General features: G+C 41.8%; 1 protein-coding gene across 1 annotated transcript; it reads left to right on the forward strand.

The window, feature by feature from the left end:
• Positions 1-1979: 1979 nt before the first annotated feature.
• Positions 1980-11762, forward strand: samd9l (sterile alpha motif domain containing 9 like; the record flags this gene model as incomplete). Its single annotated transcript, XM_064959401.1, has 4 exons — positions 1980-2162; positions 2339-2387; positions 6989-7045; positions 7150-11762. Coding segments are annotated over exons 3-4 (4617 nt in total), but the record flags the coding sequence as incomplete, so codon positions are not given.
• Positions 11763-11766: the final 4 nt, after the last annotated feature.

The raw sequence follows: 11766 nt of genomic DNA on the forward strand, positions 1-11766 counted from the left end.
AGGTGGTATTTACCATATACCGCCTGGGAAAAATCCACTTGAACCCACCTACAACTTCTAATTACTAGTGGGAAACTCACCGATCATCCCTGATCTCGGCTTCTCCCACATGCTGACCTCTGACAACACCTACGAAGGAAGAGACTTCACCAACAGCAGTTTCGGCAGTTAAATGTAGCACAACATTTATAAAAAGCAATCTATTAATGTTTTTTAACTTGAATTTGTTAACAACCATGAAACCTGTACTTTTAGTTGGTGAATTATGATTTGGTGTAACAATGTATGCAAACCCTTTTCTATGCAACAGCCTCCTATGTGTGTTTACCTGATTTAGATGTCTGTGTATATGAATCCTTCTTCTTTTGTCCCTCATAGAAGCACCATTACAGGGAGTTACCAGCAGAGGTCCAGGAGACTCTGGACTCCATCCCTGATGAAGGAAACCCACACCGTCAAACACAGTACCCTCACAGCCTGTGATGGGGTCGAGCACAATTCCATCCACAGACCCCATACAGTCAGTGACCGTATCAGACTCCACACCCATACAGTCACTGTCAATCACAACAACACAGCCATATTGCCAGTATCATCCACATCCTTAACAGCCAAACCAGTACTGCCTACATCACCCTCATCCACACTGCCAGACCTGCCCCCCACGGACAGTTGCCCACCCAGCCCTCAGAACCATCCACACCCTCAGAAATCCCCCCTACAAATCCTGCCACACAGGACACAGAGCCTGCCTGAAAGCCAGGTGATGGGTACAGCACGGAGGAGCGTTGCCTTGGGGGTTTAGGCTGGGTTTCTGTATAGCACTCTGTGACACCTGCGGATGTAAAAAGGGCGTTTTATAAATAAATTTGATTGATTGCCTTACGAGTGGACACATACTGGGGCCCTGTGGCTCTTTCCTGTGCTGGTGAGGACCAGGCCTGCATTGCCTGGGACCTGCTGACGGGGCAGCAGCAGCCCAAACCAAGTGCCTTTCCTGCTCTACTGAGACAAAATGGCATCAAGAAGCCAGGGTGTGAATGAACTAGTGTGGTCAGAGACAACCTGTTTTATTTGCGATGGAGTCTCCCGCCTTATGTCAAGAATTGTTGGGTACAAAATACTTGGCAATACAAGGGAAGAATTCTTCTGTTTATGTTGGAAGATTTAAGTCAACAATGGTAGTTTTACTGTACAACGTTCCCTCAGTGAGCCTTTTCACTGTAAAAAGGTGTATATTGTATATGTGACTACTTGATAATGACTTGATCAATGATAATCATATGTGGCCATTATGCCTTTTTAAATAACACTTATGTATGTGAGCTCTGTGAGGGTAGATGTATCTGGAATAGTTTTGCTTGATCTCTTGACACACTAGGCATAACCAAAACTTGTTCAGCTACAAGTCATGATAGGATGATTACAATGTATTCCCTTTACATTCTGGGTTATGGGCTTGAGTGTCTTTGTCCATTCTTTGATGGAGGAATTATATTTATTTTCTCTCATCTCATATTACTTAATGAGGATTCAATGCAACATGTTTTATTCAATCATATCCATTGTCAGTGAATAACATATTAATAGGTATTTAATGTATTACAATTAACTGTAATAGTCTAATATTTTATTTATTTTGTAAGCTGTTTTTATGTACCGGTACTGTCCATACTACACATTTTCACAATTTTCTCATTTTGCATTGCCAAAGTATATGCAGCTGTTTTAAGTGAAAAAGCCAAATAAATCAGCGTTATATTTGTGCCTTTTGAACTTTACATTTTTGTCAGTTATTCTTGGGACTAAGCAAACATAATACATTCATTATTGCCTGTTATGTAACGGACTTCCACTGCAAGCCTGAGGGGGTCCATGCCAAGTTGCCAGTGTCATAACTCTCCTTTTCTCCTAAACGAAACTTACGGATAAAAACAAGCCCCCTCATGACGTCGTTCCTCTGATCTGACGTAGTTCGGGTCAATGGTTTTAGGGAGTGACTGAGCGTTCTAGCATTCGACACCAGCTATCTAGTACAGCAGCAGAAATCTACCAGTTGAAAAAAGTCGTCTTCTATCACACCGAATATTCTAAAGCATGAAAGACGTGCGGCGAATTAAGAGCTAAACTTATTTCTGTTGGCAATGGAACAATTTAAAGAGGTGAGAACTATATCAATTATAGGCTACGCTTGTCGAGAGTGCTCTCCAACAAAGGCCAGACACATTCTTAGCCCTTTATTTCTGTTTGGTGTAAAGTTTATCTGCTGCAGGGGAAAAAAACTATATTGAAGTCTTATCTCTGCAATCTAAAACTGGAGTATATATTTTTTTTCCAGAGAGGACAACATCCCCGCCAACGTCTGGTTCATCTTCGCCCGCTCATTGGTAAACCCAACATTTGTTTTTCTTGGAAACTACAGATTAAACTTAATTTTTATTTAAACGATGTATGTAGCTACTTAAGAGTTTCTTGAACATTTAAAAATACTAACTGTAGCCAACGTTAATAGGCTTGAGCCATTTTATTTGAAACCGTGCATTGGCCTGCATTCCCTTGTGATTTTATAATCAACTAAACATTTTCGCAGCTTCGTTGTCTTGAAATAGGTTATATTTCAAATATTCGTTTCAATGTATAGCTATGGGCATGTCCACAATCTTTCCGAACCATATTAATGACCAAAGGCTTGTATTTCTGTGTGTTGTGTTATAATTAAGTCTATGATTTGATAGAGCAGTCTGACTGAGTGGTGGTAGGCAGCAGCAGGCTCATAAGCATTCATTCTAACAGCCCTTTGTGCGTTTTACCAGCAGCTCTTCGCAAGCACAGTGCTGTTTATGACTTCAAGCCTATCAGCCTAATGGCTGGTGTAACCGATGTGAAATGGCTAGCTAGTTAGCGGGGTGCGCGATAATAGCATTTCAAACATCACTCGCTCTGAGACTTGGAGTAGTTGTTCCCCTTGTTCTGCAAGGGCTGCGGCTTTTGTGGAGCAATGGGTAACGCTGCTTTGAGTGTGGCTGTTGTCAATGTGTTCCTGGTTCGAGCCCTGGTAGGGGCGAGGAGAGGGACGGAAGCTATACAGTTACACTGGAAATACTAAAGTGCCTATAAGAACATCCAATAGTCAAAGGTGAATGAAATACAAATGGTATAGAGAGAGAAATAGTCCTATAAATACTATATTAACTACAACCTAAAACCTCTTACCTTGGAATATTGAAGTCTCATGTTAAAAGGAACCACCAACTTTCTTATGTTCTGAGCAAGGAACTCAAATGTTAGCTTTTTTACATGGCACATATTGCACTTTTACTTCTCCAACACTTTGTTTTTGCATTATTTAAACCAAATTGAACAAGTTTCATTATTTATTTGAGGCTAAATTGATTTTTATTGATGTATTATATTAAATTAAAATAAGTGTTCATTCAGTATTGTTGTAATTGTCATTATTACAAATAAATAAATAATCATCGGCCAATTAATCGGTATCGTCTTTTTTTGGTCCTCCAATAATTGGTATCAGCGTTGAAAAATCATAGTCGGTCGACCATAATTGATTGAAAAATCATAGTCGGTACGGATGTCGCAATTTATTTGCCCTGGCCACATCTGCAGTCCTCATGCCTCCTTGCAGCATGCCTAAGGCACGTTCACGCAGATGAGCAGGGACCCTGGGCATCTTTCTTTTGGTGTTTTTCAGAGTCAGTAGAAAGGCCTCTTGTCTCCTGTTTTCATAACTGTGACCTTAATTGCCTTTTATGAATTATCTTTGAAAGACCTGGTCCTGAAAAAGGGACGTTTATTTTATGGCCAGTGCTGAAATTGTTCCACAACCCAACCGCTCCCCATTTTTAACTGGTCATTCAGTAAAGCGCCGTTTCCGTTTAATTGAACATTCTAGATCGTAAAAACGTACTGAACACAGCCCTGGTCATTCTTGCTTCTCTTCTTTGTGGATGTGACTGCATCCACTAAAGCTCTCCTCAGCAGGACTAAATTTCTAGCTACTGAGCCATTCTCTTGTTTGGTTAAAACCTACGTTTACTCGTTTGTGAATAACCCACACTCCGACCAGCAATATGCTGGTTACCTTAGCCGTAAGGCAGTTGCTAGCTATATAATGCATTACTAGCTTCATGGCCATGGCATTCACACTGTGCTTGCCCTAACTAACATTAGCTGTGAGGCTTGTAACTAGCAAGCTAGCCACACTAGCAGTCCTACCTGCACATAGTGGCATACACCTGGCTAGATAACTTGGAGTTCCCTACCTGCTCAAGTAGTGTTGCTATCACGCCTGTGAAGGCTAATTCACAACAATGCTGAAAAGCCAACTAGCTACTGGCAAGCTTGCTTCTCTCGTTTAGTACACCTCACAATGCTATGGTGATATGAGACTCAAGACCGGAGAAACAACAATATTCACGCAGTTGTCTTCGGCTAAGGTGGTACTAGCTAGCGAAGCTATTAGCCAAACCAGTGAACCCTAGCTAGCTAACACGGATAAAGGCCCTCTCACCAAGTACATAAAATAAATAATATGAGCACGTCTTGTTTAATGACACCGTTCACACCAATTTACAAATATCGTCCTACTGCAACCCGCCAGTTATTTATTCGGAACAGGTTAGATATTGTTGTCTGGGACACTGCCACTGACAGGTCTGTGGGTTCCTAGTGTGAATTAATTTATCTTTGTCTAGATTTTGTATGTTTGCAATGCAGCAATGTTTCTATTTAGCCAATGCATGTGTTTCTATTTTGAAATGGTTGTCAATTTCATCTTCATGTAGCATATCACCGCTGTCTCTACCCTATTTTCCGCCCTCTAGGAAACTATGGCGCGCTGTGCATGTCTTGTGAGGAGGAGAATCTGAATGCGATTTGCCTCTGTCTTCTAGACTACCCAGAGTGCAGGAGCCCCTTCTACACTCTCACTGTAAAGTGGCTGGTTTGCGAGAAGTGGTGTGACCAAAACAGTTCACTGTTTAGATCCATTTAGCAGCTTTCTCGGTCTGTCATCTAGGCTTTGACAACTAGAGTAGAGTAACACCCGCAGTTGTGTTTTATGAAGGAAGCATGACGCTTACGTCTAATCCCCAAGCCGGCAGGTAGCCTAGTGCTTAGAGCTTTGGGCCAGTAACCAAAAGGTTGCGGGATTGAATCCCCGAGCAGATAATTTAAGAATCTGCCATTCTGCCCCTGAGCAAGGCATCTCTCTGATTCAGAGGGGTTAAATGCAAAAGACACATTTCAGTGGAATGCATTCAGTTGTACAACTGACTCGGTATCCCCCTTTAGCCCCCTCTTTGGACCTGCCTATTGTGCTTGATGCAATTATTTTCTCAGCAACCTTTGAGCAGCTGGAATGTGTGGAGTATTAAATATCTCTCCTTTTAAGACCGGTTTGCTGATTGCCCTTACCTCTGCAAAGCGAGTGAGTGAGCTGCATGCCCTTTAGTCCACCATTCATGCCTACAGTTTCCCCGGGGTTCCCCCAAGTAACGTTGTTACTCAATCCCACCTTTATGCCTAAGGTCAGCTGCAATTACAATTGTATCGCCTTGGAGCTAATTGATTTCCACCGGTCACCCTTCTACTCTACAGAAGAAGGTCGTCTCCGTCATTTATGTCCATTACACGTGTTGCGCTTCTACTTGGACAAACTAGAGCATGGCAAAAGGGTGACCTACTCTTCGTTTCCTGGGTGCCCCCCTGCTAACGTGGGCCCCTCTCTCATCAACAGCTATCCCATTGGATTGTGGAGGAGGCTATTATATGCTTATATTAGCAAGGGTTTACAGCCCCCGGAGATTCTGAGTGTGCTCATTCCACCGGTGTTTTGGCGTCTTGGGCACTCTTTACAAGAGATCTGCACCATTCACACCAACATAGACATAGAGCTATGGCATACTGTTTTTGTCTTACTATCATTTTTAGACAGACCCCAATGAGAGAGAATATGTTGAAAAGTATTCTCTGTCTGACATTGTAGTCACGTTCATTTTCAGTTCTAAGTTAAAGTTTAAAAGATGTAATTTACGGACATTGAAAATGTCTATTCTTTAGGGTTGTCAAACGATTAAAATGGTTAATTGCGATTAATCACGATTATTGAAAAAATTTGAATTTGCTCAAATTTGTCCCTAAAAGTTTAGTCCATTTTTTTTTAAGCAGTGGCAGGAAGAATAAAACATAGCTCCTGTGATATTGGGCATAACTTTTACATGATTTTGGCTAGAGTCATCAGCGACGTCAGCAAGCATTGACTGTAGCTGTGTTCTGTGCTTTAGAATAATACCCAGTGTTATTTGCAAGTGTATATTTTAAAACGTTATGTCGATAGAGAATATTGTTGTAGTTAGTGTTCGGTTGGTTGTGTCTATAAACTTTGAACATGATCACTGCCAGTTCTTCAGCTTTTGAAATGGCTAATATAAGTGCAAGTGACAGATGAGAGCAATAATAAATCAATCAGAACCAAATATTTTTGGGATTGAGACATAATACTTTCATCATTGACGTGAGATGTCAGTGAAATTGGTTACGGTTACAATTTGACCTTGTGAAACCACAGCAAAAAATACAGATTTTCAATGTCCCAAAAAAATACAGATTTTTATCTTTCACTTAGAACTGAAAATGAACATGGCTTTAATGTCAGACACCATTTCAACACCCAGAGGAGTCATCTTTTCAACGTCCCTAAAATATGTATTTTAAACTTTCACTTACAACTGAAAATTAACATGGTTCCAATGTCAGATGTTTTTTCAACATCATTTAAGGTCATTTCGCTTACTGGGCTACCAAGAAAGAAGACATTTTTAAAAATATATTCACAGCCTACTAAAAGATGTACTTCTTTTGTAGTTTTGTTAATTTCAAATATGTTTCACTGAGCAACACACAGTAGACAAACAAGCAGTGCTATTTTAGATGATGTAGTTGATTGATTAATAGTTACTATTTTCCTCAGACTGATTATGCAAGACCCTACACAGCAGTGAGCTCGTAGACTGAAGTGCAATAATGGGTAAGAAATTGTTTGAGATATTGGTGTAATGATGTTTTTATATTCTACTAATACTTCATATAGGTAATACATCAGTTATTTGATTTTTCTATTATATTCTACAGCAGAGGAACCTGATGAACTGCCTGTTGAAAAATGGACTGACTCCAACGTGAGCTCTTGGTTAAGAACTATTGGAGTGAAGGAGCAATACATCAAGAAGCTTTATGAGGAAGAGGTAGATGGGAGAATTCTCCTTGTACTGACTGAGGACTATCTGAGAAAAGAGATTGGAATGAAATCAGGACCAGCTCTGTTGATCATCAGAAAGAGAAATGAGCTTGTAGACACCAAACAGAGAACTCGGGGCAAGGAAAAGCCTCAAAGTAGCAACAATAGTGAACATGGAAGTAAAAAGAAGAAGCAGGGATCAGCTCCCCAGATTCCAGAGACAGATCAAGGTCTTTCAGAAGAAGAGAAACAAACTCATCAAGGACAATCTGTTGAGGACAATGTGTTAACCACGAAGAGAGACTGCAAGCCACGGCCATTTGGCAAAGAAGGCATTGATTTCACATATGTCAAACATAGTGTTCTGCAACCTGAATCTGGTGTATTTGATCTGATATCTCCCTGTCATGAGTACAAGTCACTTGACAATGCTGCCAAATTGGACCGCACAAGACTACAGGCAAAATTTGCTAAAGAGGTTCTCAAATTCGGTAGTGGCTGCATGAATATCAGATCAAATGGCACAATACACTTTGGTGTAATGGACAGTAGGGATGATGCAGGCTATGTGCATGGTGAGATAATTGGTGTTCTGGTTTCTGAGAAAGATATATATGTTGATGCATTGGATCACATTGAGAGGAGTTTCTCTCGCTCTGACAGTGAGCATGTGCGACAGTGTATACGTCCACCTCGGTTTATAGAGGTTATGGACATAAATAGCACAGAAAAAAGATACGTGGTGGAGGTTGATATTGTTCCCTCCATAAGCATTGTTAAGAACCGAGTGTACTCTGTTCGCCTGCCAAACTTCAAAGAGTCCTCTAACAAGATTGAGCATGAAAAGGAAACAATCTATCGCAGGGTAGGATCAAAAACCGAGCCAGTGAGTGATCAAAATGACTTCTACCAGCGAGTCAGAGACAGAGATGCCCAAAGAGAAGAGGCTGAGCATAGTCGATATGTTGACACCCCGGACATCTGCCAAGACCTCGGAAGGAAACTCACCATGCTGATAACCAGTGGCAAGAAATTCATTGAAAAGGAGAAATGGTACATTCTTGTCACTAACAAGTTCAAACCAGATGATTTGAGCAGCATTGACTTCTTGCTCAACATGAATATTTTTTGTGTGTTCGACTTTGACCCAGATTCCAAGCTGTCAGGACTGTGCAGTAAATATATTCAGCACCATGCTGCAAATATGCATTTCATGCAGAACTACAAAATATCAAGTGGTATGAGCATTGGCAAATTTGTGAGCCATTTGCATTTGTTTGAGCAAACCAGCTGGATATTTTGCAACGGACGAAGCGATTACAAAGGGAATGAAAACCCCTGTGATGAGATGACATGGATCAAAACAAAAATTACACTCCTGAGGGAATCTGTGTCATTGATCTGCAAACAGGTCTTGCCAAAAGGAGCATTCCTGGTGGTCTTCCTTCTCACATCCCCTGTTGAGAAACCACTTTTGCACACCTTCTATGAGTTCTTCACAGATATGGAAGGCCATGAAGACATCATTTGCATCTCAGAATCTGAGGATAACTATCAGAAATGGCAAAGTTTTGCAGAGGGTTCATGTGGAACAGAAACTGTGAACCGTTCCAGTGTTGTCGGGATGAAAATGAGCCATGTGAATGCCACACTGCAGCGAATCCAACCTGTAACATCTCGAGACACCAAACACTTGCCTATCTACCTGAAAGGGCAGTGCCTTCTTGAAACTCGTGACGAGGAAAGGATGTATTCCTTGGAAATCCTGAGTGTCAATCATTGTGATGAAACAAGCGATGATTACATCAAGGCAGAGAAAGAAAACATTGAAAGACAGTTCTACCACGGGGGAAGAGTGACCTGGTTGAATTTCTGGCTTGCAGAGAAGAGGTTTGTTGGAGAAGTAATTCAAAGGGATGCATACAGGGAGGTCTCCGAACTTCTCACTGACACTATGAAATGGGGTGTAGACAGACCTGTGAACAGTATCAACATCTACCATCACCCAGGAAGCGGTGGAAGCACAGTGGGAAGGCAAGTGTTATGGAACAAGAGGACAGACCTAAGATGTGCTGTTGTGAAGCCGTCATACTCCGCAGCCACTGTATCTGAACATGCTGTCCAGCTCAGAGAGTATGAGGAAAAAGATCCTGAGAAATGTCTCCCAGTGCTCCTGCTGATTGAGGACTGTGACAAAGAATACCTTGATGAGCTGAGGAATGAATTAGAGTTTGCCATCAACACTAAGAAAATCAAACAAGGAACACCTTGCTTCATTATGTTGAGCTGCAGACGATCACATAACCCAGAGAAGATGTGCAAAGACTCACCATTGCAGAATGTAGCTGTCACTCACAAACTATCAAAAGAAGAGAAGAGACAGTTTGCTGGGAAACAACAGGAGCTTGAAGAACAGTACCAGCCAGAATTCATTTTGACATTCGTCTTGATGAGTGAAGAATTTGAACACCAGAAGATTGTTGAGTATGTTGCGCAATTTGTGAAACATTTGCTCCAAGACATTGATCATGAAGCGGTTGTCACTCGGCTCATTCGGTATGTGGCATTGCTCAACACTTATGTTCAGAACTCATTCATTTCCCAGTCCCATTGCAAAGCTCTGCTAGTATTAAGCATTCATATGGATCGATTCCGCCAGCATGCTTTTGAGAGATCACTGAGTGAGCAGGCCAAACTTGTCTTTATACATCTGAGAGATGACAAGACACACATTGAATCAGTTCGAATCATTCATCCACTTGTTGCAAAGGAAATCCTTCAGCAGCTCCTTGGTGACCAAAAGCTGCAAAGTGGGTTGGCCATGGATCTTCTCCATGAGGATGTGCTTTTTGAGCACAGATTTGGAAAAGAAGATTATGGGAAGTTCCTGCGAGCCCTGTTCATGAGACGCTGCAGAGTAAGTAAAGGTGATGAATCAAACAGCTTTTTCTCTCCTCTCATTGAACATGTGAGTGAAAAGGAAACCCCTGACAAGGCAATCGAGCTCCTCACAGAGGCATACAAACGCTTCAACAAAGATGCATTCTTTGCTCAGCAACTTGCTCGCCTGAATTACTCCCATGAGAAGTTTGAAGAGGCAAAAGATTGGGCGGAGATAGCAGCGAAACAAATGCCTAACAACTCTTACATTCTTGACACGAAAGGCCAGGTATACAGAAGATGGTTCAACGCCAAGTGTAAAGCAATTGAGAAAGTACCAAAAACGGCAGAAAATACAGCAGACGCTGTTGAAACTGCGCTGAAAGCAATGGAGTGTTTCAGAGAATGTGAGAAAGCTGCTATCTCTGACCTTGAAAACATGAACAACAGTGGCTTTTTTGCTGCAGTTGAAGTTGGCTGCAGTCTGTTGAAGCTCGTATTCTCATTGCGTGTTTTCTCAAGCAAAACGTATGGCCATTCAGAATGTATGAAGTACCTTCTCACTGATTACATTCCTGAGGAAGTGAAGAAGCCCTGGGAGAATTTTCACATCACTTTGAAAGGCCTTCAAATGACACTGCATGAAGCCCTGGAGTGGATCTCGGAAGACCTGAGTTACTTCCAGACAGACATCAGTGCAGATGAGGAGGAGACAATTGAAAGCTCTGAGATGAAAATAAGCCATCCAATGACATGGTTGGTAAGAGAATCCTCTGAGTATGGTAAATATTTCAGTGATGCCTCTATCAGCATTGCCCCAAAGCTGTGCCAGTTGAACCCTGGCAGTTTAACTCCTTTCATGAAACGCATGATCATTTACCGGCTTGGTGGGGGGAATATAACTTCAATCTTCTCCCTTCTGACTGACCAGAAAGAAAGAGACCAAGTCAAAGTCCTAGAGAATATCATATCGCTCTACCCCAGCAACCCTCTGATGGCCAGGCTGGATCAAATGGATCTTGTCAATTACATAGCAGCTCATATTGCTCTGAGTTGCCTTACAACCCAATCTCCAAAGTTGGCTGCTCTGAAAGACCTTCAGAAACTCAGTCAGCAGTTCCCAAAAGAGAAACGGAAGTGCCTGTCTAGTGCTCTGTTCCTGCTCATCTTGCTCTTCTGGCCAGAAGATCATGACACAGACCCTGAAAAAGAGACCAAATACAACATTGTTGTATCAGCTGTTGAGTACCTCAAAAGGAGCTACTGGACCAAAATGAAGGATATTCCACAAAGGAAGAAAAGGATATACACCCACTTTTTCCTGAGTAATGGAAGTGGGTGGGACAAGATTGTTCACAAAAGCAAGGTTGAAACGATTACAAAGATCCACTCCATCTCAGAAAAGAGAATGAAGTGGTTCAGTGGGGAGGTGTGGAAAATGCCAGAGATGGCAAAACTGCTCAGGACTGTGTCTGGGTGGACAGAAGATGGGATAGTGTACCTTGAGGGCCCAAAAAAGAAGTTCACTATTCCTCATCTGAAAGCAGCCTCTGTGCCCTATGGCAATGAAAACATCACATTCTACTTGGGGTTCACATTTAGAGGACCTGTTGCGTACAACATCACTGTGA

This window comes from Oncorhynchus masou, unplaced genomic scaffold (assembly GCF_036934945.1).
Source record: "Oncorhynchus masou masou isolate Uvic2021 unplaced genomic scaffold, UVic_Omas_1.1 unplaced_scaffold_1571, whole genome shotgun sequence".
NCBI classification, from domain to species: domain Eukaryota; kingdom Metazoa; phylum Chordata; class Actinopteri; order Salmoniformes; family Salmonidae; genus Oncorhynchus; species Oncorhynchus masou.